The sequence below is a fragment of the Anabrus simplex genome, chromosome 1 (assembly GCF_040414725.1).
Source record: "Anabrus simplex isolate iqAnaSimp1 chromosome 1, ASM4041472v1, whole genome shotgun sequence".
NCBI classification, from domain to species: domain Eukaryota; kingdom Metazoa; phylum Arthropoda; class Insecta; order Orthoptera; family Tettigoniidae; genus Anabrus; species Anabrus simplex.
This window is the reverse complement of record NC_090265.1, coordinates 344,192,068-344,209,242: the sequence shown is the minus strand read 5'-3', so window position 1 is coordinate 344,209,242 and position 17,175 is coordinate 344,192,068. Positions and strand designations below refer to the sequence as shown.

At 39.6% G+C, this 17,175-nt stretch overlaps 1 protein-coding gene across 2 annotated transcripts in view; it reads right to left on the bottom strand.

The window, feature by feature from the left end:
* Sms (spermine synthase) overlaps window positions 1-17,175 on the bottom strand; it is a 185,143-nt gene that overhangs the window by 107,748 nt on the left and 60,220 nt on the right. For both annotated transcript variants that reach the window (XM_067134867.2, XM_067134868.2), the window contains exon 4: window positions 12,256-12,367. In XM_067134867.2, coding sequence (XP_066990968.2) covers window positions 12,256-12,367 — 112 coding nt within the window. The remainder of the gene's footprint in view (window positions 1-12,255; window positions 12,368-17,175) is intronic.

Below are 17,175 nucleotides of genomic sequence, written 5' to 3'. Positions count from 1 at the left end.
CTCTCCTTTACATCCTTACTACAACCCCTAAACACCCTCATAACCATGTGCAGAGATCGGTACCCTTTATTTACAATCCCATTTATGTGATTACCCCAGTGAAGATCTTTCCTTATATTAACACCTAGATACTTACAATGATCCCCAAAAGGAACTTTCACCCCATCAACGCAGTAATTAAAATTGAGAGGACTTTTCCTATTTGTAAAACTCACAACCTGACTTTTAGCCCCGTTTATCAACATACCATTGCCTGCTGTCCATCTCACAATATTTTCGAGGTCACGTTGCAGTTGCTCACAATCTTGTAACTTATTTATCACTCTATAGAGAATAACATCATCCGCAAAAAGCCTTACCTCCGATTCCACTCCTTTACTCATATCATATCATATCATATCATATAAGAAAACATAAAGGTCCGATAACACTGCCCTGAGGAACTCCCCTCTCAACTATTACAGGGTCAGACAAAGCTTCACCTACTCTAACTCTCTGAGATCTATTTTCTAGAAATATAGCAACCCATTCAGTCACTCTTTTGTCTAGTCCAATTGCACTCATTTTTGCCAGTAGTCTCCCATGATCCACCCTATCAAATGCTTTAGACATGTCAATCGCGATACAGTCCATTTGACCTCCAGAATCCAAGATATCTGCTATATCTTGCTGGAATCCTACAAGTTGAGCTTCAGTGGAATAACCTTTCCTAAAACCGAATTGCCTTCTATTGAACCAGTTATTAATTTCACTAACATGTCTAATATAATCAGAAAGAATGCCTTCCCAAAGCTTACATACAATGCATGTCAAACTTACTGGCCTGTAATTTTCAGCTTTATGTCTATCACCCTTTCCTTTATACACAGGGGCTACTATAGCAACTCTCCATTCATCTGGTATAGCTCCTTCGGCCAAACAATAATCAAATAGGTACTTCAGAATTACTTACTGACTTGCCCTCATACTTCTAGGAGAGTGCATTAAGGCTCAATTAACTTTGTATATCTGCTGCAAACAACCCAACAGGGACAACTTAATGTACACTCACACACCTAAATAAAGTCTAACACCATATGCTTAACTTCGCTTGGCACATAAGTGTAGCAAGTAACTAAGCTGAGCTAGCAAGAAAAGAACATCGTCCTGCAGCAAGCTGCAGCAGAGCAGCTAGGAACGGTGTGTTTAAGCAAGTTCTACAATTTTTAGCTCTTCAATGACAGCAGCCAACGGCTGTAGCCGTGTTGAAACACCGGATCCCGTGAGATCTCCGAAGTTAAGCAACATTGGGTGTGGTCAAGATTTGGATGGGTTGCCACCACGCGCTGTAGGTGGGGAGTAAGAGAATCGAGGAGAGGAAAGGAACTGGCCACCCTACCGTACGTAAACTCTGGCTCGGGCACACCTCTGCAGAGGTTCAGACCTGCCTTCGGGAAGAATACACCCTTAATGACAACACACACAAACATATTTAGCTCTAACCAGGGGGCTGACGCCTCCCAAACACCTTTGCTCACCCCGACCCTAACTAGTTCTTAACTAGTTCGAGCCACTGCAAAGCAGCGTTAGGCCTCTACTTTCCTGTTGAAACACCCTTGGTCTGGATAGATTAGGGTAGGGGAGGATTAGAGTAGTGATTTGGGGACAGGAAAGGGGGTCTGGGAGGCATAAGCCCCTAAGTTTGAGCTGCCGCAAAGCGGCGTTAGGCCTCTAGTTTCCTGTTGAAACACCATTGGTCTGGACTGAATAGGGTAAGGGTGGACGAAACCATTGGTCTGGATAGATTAGGATAGGGTGAATAAGAGCAGTGATTTGGGGACAAGCAAAGAGAGTCTGGGAGGCGTAAGCCCCTAGGCTCGAGCCGCCACAAAGCAGAGTTAGGCCTCTAGTTTCCTGCTGAAACACCATTGATCTGGATAGATTAGGGTAGAGGTGGATAAGAGCAGTGATTTGGGGACAAGCAAACGGGTGTGGGCACATAAACCCACAGTTTAGGCCTCTAGTTTCCCTTGTGCAGACACCATTGGTCTGCACTGGTAATACTTTCTTAATAATAATAATAATAATAATAATAATAATAATAATAATGTTATATACTTTATGTCCCACTAACTACTTTTATGGGTTTTGGAAACACCAAGGTGCAAGAATTTTGTCCAACAGGAGTTTTTACATGCCGGTAAATCTACCGACACAATGCTGACATATTTGAGCACCTTCAAATACCACTGGCCTGAGCCAGAATCGAACCTGCCAAGTTGGGGTCAGAAGGCCAGCGCCTCAACCATCTGAGCCACTCAGCCTGGCCTTATTTCTTCATAATTGAGATTGACGTGGGGAGATTACAGAGAAATAAATAATTCTGTTCCAAATATGACCCCCACATTTACAGCTCGAGATCCTAAATACAAACAATATTCCACATTTAATTCTGTTCTTTAATCACGCCCAACCGGACGAGTTGGCCGTGCGTTTAGCGGCGCTTGCATCCGGGATGTAGTGGGTTCGAACCACACTGTCTACAGCCCTGAAGATGGTTTTCCGTGGTTTCCCCATTTTCTCACCAGGCAAATGCTGGGGCTGTAACTTAATTAAGGTCATGGCCGCTTCTTTCCCATTTCTAGGCCTTTCCTATCCCATCATCGCCATAACACCTATCTGTGTCGTACTTGGCTCACAATCTCAGTGTTATTATGGGGCGAGTTATTACTCAACTACTAATTACATTCATTGGCAATAAAGGTCTCGAGTCCAATAACCTACAATCAAAGGGTAGAGAAAGGTATCGAATAGTTGGACCTTTCTCTAACCTATGATAGTGATCAATTATCAATACGGACCATAATAACCATCATCATCATCATCATCATTTGCCAACTCCAGTTTCTCGGGTGTGGTGTACAAGTGCTCGCCATCTCCTTCTCCAAACATCTTCTGTTCCAGCACATAACTTATGATCCAATAACCTAGGCAGAAAATGCCAAGTTATTTCCATTACAGGCCATTGAGATATTTCTGAAACCTTGGCACTCAATGTGATGCGATTGTAATCGTAGAAGATTAATTCTGTTGTTTCGGGGACTGTGTGTTTGTACCATAGTCAACAGTCTTGCAACTCGCACGCCACAAATAACACACACTTTCCAACACAAGGCAGACGCTGTTCACCCACATTGGAGGGTCTTTAAGAGTTAGCAATAGCCACAGAAAATAGAAGAAGGCAACCTCTTTTCCAAAATGCTTCGTCCCTAAGAATTACAGTGTTATTCCTGCAGACTGGGTGTGCTTGCCGTAAGGCTGCAAGATTGAATAATGGTGTAGTTCACCGGCATTTAACAGTTCAAAGATAAATTTACAGGCACAATAAAGAGTTCTTTTGCACAGCAAACCTTCAGCACTCTAGTTTCTCTTTACATCTTTAGCAATTGAAGGGACATTCAACATATAATATTGATGATGATGACGTTGTTTAAAGGTGCCTAACAGCTAGGCAATCAGCCCCTGATGGTATGAGGTACAACAAAATAATAATTAAAACTTCAAAAGGTATTCACTGACTCGAATCTAAAATGAATGATGATGAAAAAATGATCATGAAACAAAAACAATCAATGGATCCAATTCAGAATGCCTTAAAAACTGGGATGATGCTTTTCATCTAAAGTTGTCCAAAATCCAGGTCACCGGCCTCTCACAATGGTACTAATTACTGGTAATGCAGAATAATGGTGTCCTATACCTAATCACAGGTAACGTAGACTCATGGTATTTCTCGCATGGAGGTACTATTCACAGGTAATGTAGACCCATGGTATATCATACACATTGGCACCACTCACAACACAAACCCATGGTGTTTCGCACATAAGGGTACTGTGTGTTTGAGTCATCAGTCCATAGACTGGTTTGATGCAGCCCTCCATGCCACCCTATCCTGTGCTAACCTTTTCATTTCTACGTAACTATTGCATCCTACATCTGCTCTAATCTGCTTGTCATATTCATACCTTGGTCTACCCCTACCGTTCTTACCACCTACACTTCCTTCAAAAACTAACTGAACAAGTCCTGGGTGTCTTAAGATGTGTCCTATCATTCTATCTCTTCTTCTCGTCAAATTTAGCCAAATCGATCTCCTCTCGCCAATTTGATTCAGTATCTCTTCATTCGTGATTCGATCTATCCATCTCACCTTCAGCATTCTTCTGTAACACCACATTTCAAAAGCTTCTATTCTCTTCCTTTCTGAGCTAGTTATCGTCCATGTTTCACTTCCATACAATGCCACGCTCCACACAAAAGTCTTCAAAAACATCTAATTCCGATATCAATGTTTGAAGTGAGCAAATTTCTTTTCTTAAGAAAGCTCTTCCTTGCTTGTGCTAGTCTACAGTTTATGTCCTTCTTACTTCTGCCATCGTTAGTTATTTTACTACCTAAGTAACAATATTCATCTACTTCCTTTAAGCATTTCCTAATCTAATATTTCCTGCATCACCTGCCTTCGTTCGACTGCACTCCATTACTTTTGTTTTGGACTTATTTATTTTCATCTTGTACTCCTTACCCAAGACTTCGTCCATACCATTCAGCAGCTTCTCGAGATCTTCTGCAGTCTCAGATAAAATAACAATATCATCGGCAAATCTCAAGGTTTTGATTTCCTCTCCTTGGACTATGATTCCCTTTCCAAATTTCTCTTTGATTTCCTTTACTGCCTGTTCTATGTAAACATTGAAAAGGAGAGGGGACAAACTGCAGCCTTGCCTCACTCCTTTCTGGATTGCTGCTTCTTTTTCAAAGCCCTCGATTCTTATCACTGCAGACTGATTTTTATACAGATTGTAGATAATTCTTCGTTCTCGGTATCTGATCCCTACCGTCTTCAGAATCATAAATAGCTTGGTCCAATCAACATTATCGAATGCCTTTTCTAGATCTACGAATGCCATGTAAGGGTACTATTCACTGCCAACACAAATACAACGTGAATGGTTTCTTCCTATCTTGGAAAAGATGAAACACGACCCTCCAACTGGACTCCCAGTGAACATATTTCATGTCTTGCAGAGCCAGTTCTCGAACAGGGAAAAGTTTTTACCTGCAACACCATTTTTACCTTGCAAAAACTGGGTAAAATATTGAGGAACAACCGGACAAGTATTGCAGGAACATGAACAGAAGCAGGAGAGAAGTTCATTCCTCTAAGAAAGCCATAAATAAACCTGCCTTACAGTACAACAATGGACAAGTATGAAGACATAACACTTTCATTCTAAAGTAAAACCATACTGTACGTTAACACTAGGTATTATGTTAAAAAAATATACTGTTTCTTCTATGATATGTTGCTGCTTTAAAATAAAAGTGTTTACATCATCAGTACCATAAAATTAAAACATCTGGCTCCTTCACTGAATGATCAGCATACTAATCTTCTATTCAGAGGGCCATGGGTTCAATTCCTGGGTGGGCAGGAGATTTTAACTGTGCATTGTTAATTCCTATGGCTTGAAGACTCTGTGTTTGTATTTGCCCCTTCACGCTTTTCTCTTCATATTCATACATGTTGCACTACCAACCACCACAGAAACATGCAATAGTGAATACATTCCTTCATGTAGAGTTGATGTCAGGAAGGATATTCAGCCATAAAACCAGGCCAGATCTACGAGTATAATGCAGTTCGCACCTGTGACTCCAACAGTGTGGGAAAAGTGATCGAAGAAGAATACCCTAAAATTAAACCATCTAGAACAAACCAGTCAAAATGACAGTTTCAGTAAACCTAGGTATATGGAACATCCAGTAACCAGTGTTAATTAACATTCTGGCCACTTCCACTTCACGTCTCCCGTCATCACTGTAAGACCTGTCTGAGTTGGTGTGATGTAAAACTAATTAAACAAGGAGCACAACTAAAGGAAAAGTAGCTGCAATAATCTGCTTTACGTTGCACCGACATAGATAGGTCTTATGGCGACAATGGGATACGAAAGGCCTAGGACTGGGAAGGAAGCAGCCATGGCCATAATCAAGGTACAGCCCCAGCATTTGCCTGGTGTGAAAATGGGAAGCCACAGAAAAGCACCTTCAGGGCTGCCGACAGTGGGGCTCGAACCCACTATCTCCCGGGTGCAAGCTCACAGCTGCGCACCCCTAACTGCATGGCCAACTCACCCAGTAAAGGCAAAATACATCAGTCCTAAAGAAGATAGAAAAATCCTCATAACCCTCCTCCCACCCACCCCCAAAAAAAGGATTAGGGAACTGAACGATAAGACACAGAGAAAGAGAGTGAAGTGAATTAAATCTTTCAAAATCACAACAAACCCTTCCATAAAACAAAGATCACATACAGTGAAACCTCTCAAATCCGGACCCCGAAGTTTTTCGACAAATTCAAGTTTGAAAAACACATGCAAAAAAGAAGAAACATATTAATTTGGTCATAAAGCAATAATGTATTCTATATTATAAACTTATTTTACATAATTAGTTGAAAAATTAACAAAGAAACACAGTTAGCATACCTAAGAAAGTGTAAATGTGCCTACATACAGTACTTATGTCATCCAGGATTGAAAAACAGAAAAATTGGGTACTGAAATCTTTCAGGCTAATCACTTTGCAAAAACAATGAAATAACAGTAGAAACACACAAAATCAGTTATCTTCAATTGTCGAAGTGATGAAAACCTTCCCGCAGAGGTAATTGCACACCAGCGTAGCATGAACATATCGTTTGGCATGGATGCTGTGTGTTGTTCTACGAAGCACAATGCAATGTCAAGAGCAGAGGCAGCATCAGTACAAAGGGCATTAGGAAAGTTTTGCAATACGCAAAAACGGTTGGCTGGACACCCCTGTTATGGTGAGGGATGAAAAGAGGGGTGAAAACCGGTCTAGAAGACAGCAAGGCATGACCTTCACACCAGTTGTTACCAAGCAATGGGATTGAAAGCAAGTTAAGATGTCAGTGTGGTCTAAAGGTGAATATCACGCAAGTATCCGCTACAATTTTGCTCGTGGATTAACTGTTGACCAGTGCCTGGAGGAAATAACTGTGTCGGGGGAAAGACTGTCCACATCGGACAATTTTCCGCTGGTACAAAGAGTTCCAGAGGGGAAATTTTGGGGTTGAAGACAATCCTCATTCTGGGCGACCGTCTGAATCAGTGACTGAGGAAAACATTCAAGCTGTGAGAAAATGTTGCAGCAAGAGAGGCAGTTGACATATCGGCAGGTAGAAGAGACCCTCCACATCCCTGCACCAGCTATTAATTCAATTCTATACGACCATCTCCATGTTAGAAAGGTTTGTTCCCTTTGGGTGCCCCATTCACTTTCAGAGGAACAACGGGCACATCAAGTGAAAATGTGCCAAAAAATGCTAAAACAGTTTGAAAATGGGACTTCGCAAAACTTCAATAGCATCGTTACAGGTGACAAAACTTGGCTTTATTATTACGATGTCCCAAGAAAATCCCAGAACAAGGTGTGGCTGTTTGAAGATGAGGGTACTCGTGTGACTGTGCAAAAGTCAAGGTTAGTGAAGAAAAGGATGATTGCAGTATTCTTCACTAAATGGGGCATCCTGACTCGGGTTGTGCTAAAAACACAAAGGACAGTTACTGCGAAGTGGTACAGTGAGACTTGTCTGCCTAAGGTCATCCAGGCTCTCAAGCAGATCCGTCCAAGGTCACGGCTCAACACTCGGCTCTTGCATTACGACAATGCTCCAGCACATCGTGCTAATGTAACAATGTATTTTCTTGCCAGATCAGGGTTGACTGTGCTTGATCAAACTCCATACAGTCCTGATCTTGCCCCATATGACTTCGCACTCTTCCCAGAAGTGAAGATGAAGCTGAAAGGGCGGCGTTTTGCATCTCACGAGGAGCTTCTGGCAGCATGGGATCAAGAGTGTGAAAATGTAACCGAAGAAAAGTGGCAGAGTTGGTTCAGTGACTGGTTTCGACGCATGGAGAAGAGTATTGAGTGTGGTGGAAATTATTTTGAAAAAGTCTAAAGCATTCACTAACATTACAAAACTTTCCTAGTGCCCTTTGTATAAGTCACATTGTCTGTCGAAGTTTCTTCTTCCTCACTGTCCCTAGCTACATTGCCATCATGCTGACTTTGGACCAGACTCACTATTTCATGTTCACTGCATTCTTCATTAACACTAGAACTGTGGCTGGGTCATTTGTGACGCAGCTGTTTTCCCTATCTTCTGCAAACAACTATTTGTAGCAAGTGTACAGCCAAGGAATGTATGCTCAACATGTGTCGTGTGAAGTGCCATGTCTACAGAGAAACTATACGTAGCATAATGTGCATGGTGTATACTGATGCCAGATGATTGGTCTCTAAAAATTGAGGAGATGGAAGCCTTTCTTGCTATACTGTAGATTCGCGGTGCCATAGGAGCAAGGGCTTAGAACTGGACTCTCTGTGGTCAGTGAAGTGGGGCAATCCTATTGTCTACATATTCCTTATTTGTATGCTTAATATTCTACATTAAAATAAACTGTGTGTATTAAATTTCAAATAAAATATCCAATGCACATACTGGTAGATTCTTTATTTACTACATCCCCATCCATTCATTAATAATAACAAAAAGGCGAGGTGGGTCATAAGTGACCCAGCCGCAGTTCTAGGAGGTATACAGAATGCTGCGGTTCTAGTGTTAACATCAACTGTTTCCTCTGCTCTAGACAACCTTCTCCAGCATTCTCACAACTTCTTAACTTGCTGAACAAGATGAAGAAGCTCAGTGTTATCGTCTTGTGTGACAGGTGTAGGGACAGACCTAGGTGTTTTCTCAAACTCGAGGCTAGGCCAAAGCTTCTTTCAAGATCTCCGCAGTACTGTAAGTTCACACTTGTATTTTGCAACGATTCTGCAACCTAGTAAATAACATTTTATTGTAACTTTCTTCAGCTTTTCAAGGATGGGAAGAGAATCATTTTCATTTTCAACATTAAGAGCATTTTTCAGAAGCTTAGTTTTATATTCTGTAGAACACCCTGATCCGTACGCTGCAGCAGCGATGTCACAGTGGGAGGCAGAATAACTGCTTTTAGGTCCCCGCATACCAACCGCATGTCTGATAGGTTAGAAGGGGCACTGTCCATCAGAAGTAAAGCTCAAAGTGGTAGTCCATTTTCTTCATTAAACTTTTTCACTGAAGGAACAAACTGCTTGCCAAACAACTCATTAAAAAGAGAACTAGTCATCCATGCCTTGTTTTGATTCCCGTTATACACAGGGAGAGAGTTCGTATTCATATTCTAAAGGGCTCGTGGCTTGGCTGATTTACCAATTAACATCAATGGAAGCTTGTTTAATCCCGCGGTGTTACTGTAGGCCAAAACTGAAAGATGCAGTTTGCTCTTTTTAAAACCCAGCGCAGAAGATTCCTCTTGAGAAGCAATACTTTTATTGGGAAGGGCTTTAAAGTTCAACCCAGTCACGTCTGCATTGTAAATTTGCTCTGGCGAGTAGTTTTCTAAGGAAATCAAATCACCAAATTTAGGTATCCTTCTACAGAAACTGTGTCAGCTGATAGCTTCTCTCTGCGTATTGACAGTTGTCTGATCTCATGCCTTTTCTTCCATCGATCCAACCATCCATTGCTCGCAGTGGAGGCCAAATCACCAATCATTAGTTCATTAAGCCATAATGCCTTTTCCTGAATTAGTGGACCACTATAAGCACTCCTTTCTGTCGCTCTTGTGAAAACTACAACAGGGGGAAAAAAAAAAAAAAAAGCTTCATCAATTTTTTCATTTATGGAAACTATTACATGATGGCATTGTTTTATCAGTTGTTACATTGCAAAATTGTTCAATTTTGACTCGATTCTTTTTCCAGTCACTGATTGTTGCTCTACCAACACCAAACTCGGCAGCCAACTTTGTCAAAATTTCCCCAGCATCCAGACACTTTAAAGCTTTCCGTTTTTGTCCTACAGTACAAGAACTGCGTTTTCGTTTGCTTGCCATAATTTAAAACCAAAATATTAATCAACACAGTTCACTTAAATAAAAACTCAACAATGCAACTCGAAAAAAACAAAAACTAACAACACACAAATTAAGCAGTGCTGACTAACTAAACTGTTAGGGTAGTGTTCTATTTTTAGCGCAGGCCTGCCAAACAACAATAGTCAGCTACATGCCCACCAGTCAAGGTCACTAACCTCGCTCATCGCGCGCCAAACCAGCCTGACTCAATGTACACTCCTGTATTGTAACGAGGGCTGGTTATTATGTTATGGATATTTCTCAGCTAATCCAAACAAACTGAAATCCGAACAGGCTATAGCCCAATGTTCGGATTTGAGAGGTTTTACTGTAGTATGAAAATACAAGGTAGGTTGGTTGGTCTATTAAAAAACTTCCTGATATTAAACTTTAAAAACTGCATTAAACTAATATATGTTTAAATATGATCATGGTAAATCGGAGTTATTGTTTTCTTAATCATAAGCAACCTAAAGTCTAAACAGCTTATAATTAAGTCACCTGTAAGCTTCTTAATATTCTGGAATACTAACATAATATCACCGCGTATAGTTCATTCGGTTCTTCAAACAGCACACTACTAGCAATAGATAGCCATAATCGTTCAGGCATCAAGTCTCCATGACCTGACATTGTGGTTTTCACCATCAGGAGATGGGGTGGTATTCAATTTTTTATCACTAGATTGCGTGCCAAAAGCCTGGATTAAATTCCAAACCTCTTCACAGTATTCATAAGGAATGAGGGCACATGATGGTGGTGATGATAATCTGTCTATCGGATAGGGACATTAAGCCTTGAGCAGACACCTTGGTGTTATTTGACAGGACTACGCTATTTGTCAACACCAGGTGCCATCCTCTCCATACCTATCATCATCTCCTCATATCCAGATGCGCAGGTCACCCATAGGCGTCAAATAGAAAGAACTGCACCAGTCAAGCCGAACATGGCGTTGGACACTCCCATTACTAAAAGCCATATGTTAAATAAGCATTTAGCATAACAGATGCTACATACTGAAGAATTAAAAGTTTGAGCCAATGCTTGGATCAGGAAGATTATGACAATACATTAACCACCACATGAAACAAATGCTTCCAAAATCAGAACAAATTACAGAAAAAGAAATATGAAACTATGCATTTAACATTCATTTATGGATTACAAGGGTGCCAGAATTTGGCATCATTAACGTCCAAACATAAATGCCAACCAAATGTGTCAAAATATGATTCCACCGCCTTGAACATAGGAGGTAAGAATATCACCAGCTGTGGCATGCAGTAAGGCTGTCCATACAAGTTTGGCATCTTGATGACCTGTGCAGTTGCAAGTTATACTAATGGAAAACAAGTTTTAAAAGGACTCCACTAGGAGTGGACATAAAGTACATATACTTCACTGATATCATTTAAAAGAATAATAGACTAGGTCTACAGCAGAAAAATGTACACATTACACTTTCTGGCACAATAGATTGAGTACGGACTTGTGTGGAAGAATAGGTGACAAGCTCGACCTGCGCTATGGGCTTCTGTAATAAAATATTTATCATTTTACTCTTTAATATCTTTAATATACTTTTGTCCAATAAAAACTTTGCCAATAAATATGCATAGTGCTATTATGTTAGGAAGGTGACTAGGAGCATTATGGGAAAACAGCAGTGAGAGTTATCATATAAACTCGTTCTAAAACACAGAACCACAAATTTTTATTGGCAAAGCATACCACGATGTATCGACTAGCCAAGAAATCTCACTGAGGACTTGAAATTGTCAGCCAATCACTTTTTGTCGGGAACTCTACAATTATCAGGAGAAAAGATCCTAACATGAACAAATCCTAAATCAGCAAAGTGTACATGAAAATCAATATCAATAGGCATAGAAGAAAATTTGATCAACAACAAAGCATGCAGGTCAAAACACAAAATATGCCTCATACTTATAACACCACATTCATACTTACTTCACTTCACCAGCTGCTCCAGCATCCTGGGATGTTAAGACTCCACTGTTCTCATACACAACCCAGCCATAACAGGATGGAACAAACAGGAGTCCTATGATAGGGTCATCCGTTTACGGAATACAACATTAAGGGAATACTCCATTCTGCACAATGCCCTTGAGTTTAAGTGCCTAGTCTGGAAGGTGCTACTGTAAAGATAAGCTCAGATTCCCATCACCATTCATACATACACCAATGTCCTTACCTGCTGTAGGGAAGTATCGTTCAATAATACCTCCACGCTTTAAGGATGGTAAAGAATGGCTCTTCTTCCCATGGCTTTTCTCTCTTATATCCCTTTCAAGTTTGCGAGTTGACTGTAACAAAACCAAGCGTAGGGAAAAAACAAAAAACAAATCAAGATTCTTCAGTAAAACTGGGAGTCAAATGCGCAACATGCTGGTTCTGACGTGCACTCGAAAGAATATCTACATTTTTAAAAAACTAATGTGTAAATATTTTAAACTGAAGAGAAAATGAGCGGCCACAATGCAGGACAAGAGGACATACCTTTAGTAAGTGTACAAAAACATGATCAAAATATTTAAATAAATAATCATGAAGCATAAATGAATGCATAAAGCTATAGGTTAGCTGTCATAATGACCATCATATGTGTAAGAGACCACAAGATTTTAAATATCACACCTTATTAGTTAATCACTTAGAATTATTGCAGTGTGTGCGCACATGTGCATGTGTGTCAGAGAAAATGTTATTTTTATTTACAAGTTGCTTTACGTTGCACAGACACAGATAGGTTTTAAGGCGACAATGAGACAGGAAAGGGCTAGGAGTGGGAACGAAGCGGCCGTGGCCTTAATTAAGGTACAGCATTTGCCTGGTGTGAAAATGAGAAACCACAGAAAAACATCTTCAGGGCTGCTGACAGTGGGGTTCGAACTCACTATCTCCAGAATACTGGATATTAGCCGCACTTAAGCGACTGCAACTATCAAGCTCGATACATCTGAGAAAATAACATTTACACTTTACTTTGCATTCTGAACTGATCACCGCAAAACGAGTAGAAAATTAAGTCAGTACATTATCACGCACAAAAGTTTAAAAGCAAATCAGATAAAGTTAAAAGTAAATAAAATTAGTGCCATGTAAATTGGCCAGTAAAAATTAAACAATTACCTACATCTGCCTGAAAATTTTCATTTTCTTCTATCTTCTATCACTCTTTAGCAACATGTATATTGTGGTGAGGAGGAAGGAGAAGGAGGACTGCTTTGTCAATCTTTACCTCTGATATATTGTGATAGATAAAAACTGATCCTATAGGCAAAATAATGCACCCATTAACATTCAGAAAAGTTACCATGCTCACAAGAAGTACCAGATCTGAAAAGATATTGATTAGGAAGATGTGGGATTGATGGAGAGAGAGCCTATACACGAGGACAGCAGAGTGTGGAGACATACAGTTTGTCCTTGTTTTGATTCCTCAGATTTGTCCACATCTAAGCTTTCTGTTGCTCTCTTTACCCACACTAGTCTGTTTTTCTGTTTGTCCTTCTCGGTATTCACATCCCCTCTTCCTTGCATCCTATTTTTAATGATTTAAATTCTGATTCTGTAATTCATTCTAAATACCGTATGCAATTATCTTCATATTGGTCCATATTGATAATTACAATTACAATAGATAGATTGGAAATATTAACTAAAAATTGACAAAGCATTAGACGTACACACAAAACAATGACAAAACTTATACTTTACCAATTGGGTGATACGATCATGAGTTGTGTTGTGATGTGTCTTAAAAAGTAAAATTTGCATTGGTGACATCACTACAGGTATAAATTCTTAAAATTAAAATTACTTCTAATGACATATTGGATAAAATAGTACTTTAATGAATGTCAAATTCATCCCATTTAATTAGCCGAGTCTGTGTAAAGTGCATTTATGAGAATTCTAGCATTCACATAATCATAAATGTCACATGAGAAGTCAGTTGAATCGCATAAATTGGGTAATAAGATGATGTTGAGGAGAAATATTACACAGTGTGTGAATTTTTTCACATATGTCAGTTTGTTCGCTTGACATTAACCTACCAACACACACAAGTTGAGTCCACCAAACACTAGCGTCCATGTTGTACTGTTCAGTGATCATGTCAGCGTTTGTGCCTGAAAAAAGAACATTTGCAGAACGCAGTGCTTCTCTTATTTAATCACAAGAAAAAGGCTGTGGAAAGTCATCATTTGCTGGTAGAAACATATGTAGAACACGCTCCATCGATTAGAACATTGTAACGTGCTCCTGCCATAATCTTCGTATCTATGCCTCTACGTGATCATCTACTTTCTACGTTAATATTCTACCCTGCTTCTGCCATCTATGCCTCTATGTGTTCATCTGTGTTCTTCGTCAACGTATTAATTATTTGATGTTATTTAATTATTTTTATACTGAACATTGTGTGCTCACCTATCTCCCACCTCTCCATCTGCTCCTGCAACTTATTGTATACTGACTGCTTATCTGCTATCTACCCTGTACCACCTATGTCACCAGTTACGTCATCAAAACTTCTGGAAGCAGCTAGTCTGCGCTTCCTCTCACATATATAATGGACAGCCAAGCTCGGCCTGTTAGCCTGGGATCAACTTACGTACAGTGAGTGAGTGTGTGAGTGAGTGTGTGTGTCGAGGGAGCATTGACCTTACGCGGCTTGGCCGTACGATGAGAGACCTTTTCCGTCCAAATAGAACTCTAAATCGTCCACATGGGACCTGGGTGAGCTAAAAACTGCTTAAAATTATCTGGAACTTTAAATTTGCCCTTCAGGCATGCTTTTCATAGACTCAAGTTTCTGAGGCCTTGATCTGTGCCTTTAACAGTTTTTCCATTAATGGAGAAAAAATTTTACCTTCGGCAGGTTACTCATAATTTCAAGACTCGTGTTTTGAAAACTTTAAATGTGGACTGAGAAGTGACTGGAGATGACTGTTTAAAGCATCTGATACTGACTAACTGGTGAAAGAACCTTTTTAAGTTATGCAGTCAGATTCGAACTTCTACTCTCCTCTCTTATCCTCAGCTGTTACTTTTATCCTTACTTCCCTTCTTCGATGTCTTTAGCTTTATTTTTAGGCTTTTATAAAACAGCCTGGAGGTGATGCATTTTATACGTGGCCTATTATAATAGTGTTGTTGGGAAGTTATTCTTGAAAATGTTTCGTGCGTTCCACAAATTTAAAAAAAGGAATAATGTATGCATGGTTTTGAAATTGTTAACTTGGCTAGTTTGTTGTTTCATTGTCTTATCTATTATACAGTACTTCCATCTTCAAGGTGAATGTTGTAACTCCTGTTTTTTCAAATAGGGAAAATAGAAAAAGAAATGGACTTTGTTTATGTTTACCTGTGATATATCAAATCCTTTATATATATGTATGTTGTGGAAAGTCATTTATACTTCACCTAATACAGTTGTTAATCCCTGTTATCAAATAGTAGCCACTTTTCTTTATTGTGTACCTACCACACACCTATTCCTGTCCCTCTCAGTGTAGCTTCCTGTTACTCTGATCGTTACAGTTGTATTTAGCTACTACCTTTTTATGGTGTCGATTCATATTATGAGAATGGCACTGAAAGGGATACTGAGTTATGAGACCATATTCTAAGCCCTGCCTCAGTTTTTTTTTCGGAGGCATGGTATTTGGAAAAAGGGAGGGAAAAAAAACGTTCAAATTTTTGCTTCTATAAGGTGTATTGATTCAAATCACACACTGATCGAAAGATGACCAGAATGGGCCAGAAGACATGCCAAAGTGATTTTGTTACACGACAATGTGCCGTCTCACACAGCAAAACCAGTGAAAGACACCTCAAAATCGCTTGGATGGGACATCCTTCTGCACCCACCGTACTTCCCCAACCTGGCACCATCTATCACCTCTTCGCATCAATGGAGCACGCACTTGCAGAACAGCACATAAGCAATTTCGAGGAAGTTGGAAAATGGCTCAACGAATGGTTTGACACAAGAGACAAGCAGTTTTTCTGGCATGGTATTTATAACTTACCTCAAAGATGGGCAAAGTGTGTAGAAACTGATGGCCAATATTTTGAATAAACAAAAAATGAATTTCCTTTGAAAATTATGTGTTTTCTTTACCACAAAAACCAGCAAAAACTTATGCATACACCTAGTACTGCTCCAAATGTATGAACACCATTCTCCGTAATATTCAAAAGAGCTCTTTTGTTTATCACCTTAATGATTCTGAAGTCTTGTTCAATAGTTGCGAATTAACGTCCGTCTCCAACATGTGTTGGGCCAAAGCCGAAAATCTGTTATATTTATTTGTGTTAGCGTGTTCCTGAAAGCGAAATTCCTGCCTGTCTGCCCAATATATGTGATTTTTCAACTATTAAACTGTACGACTGACATTGTGGGCATTGTATAAATTCACTGCATTACTGTTAGTTTTATAGGCTATGATCTGGCCAAATTTTTTAAAGATGTTTGAGACCTGGTATACATAACTCTTATTAAAGGTAAAGACAGAGGTTGGGGTTTTAGTTGTTTCTTCCCTAGATAAAGTCGTTTGGATGTTATGTTTGACCTTGATTATTTTTTCTATGAATGTTCTAGTATATCCGTTGAACATGGCAATATACCAGATTGTGTTAAGTTCTGTTTATAAGAAATAAATTGACAATATATCAAGTAAATAATATTACATGAATGTGTCACATGTCAGTTTGTTCATCTGATACTAATCTACCAACACACACAAGTCAAGTCTGCCAAACACTAGCGTCTGCGTTGTACCGTTCAGTGATCATGTCAACGTTTGTGCCTGAAAAAGAACATATGCAGCCCGCATTGCTTTTCTTATTTAATGAAAAGAAAAAGGCTGTGGTAAGTCATCATTTGCTGGTAGAAAAATGTATGGTGAACATGCTCCATCGATTAGAACATGTGAGAAAGGGTGGACCCTCTTGTCAATTTATTTCTTATAATTGCACTTCAATACAGAACAAAAATGAAATTTATAGCTTTTAAGTTCTGTTTGACGATCTTTATCGGATAACGGTATCTTGAACGCCCTGTAAACCATGCTGTGATAAACTGCTTTTGAGTCTCTCTTGA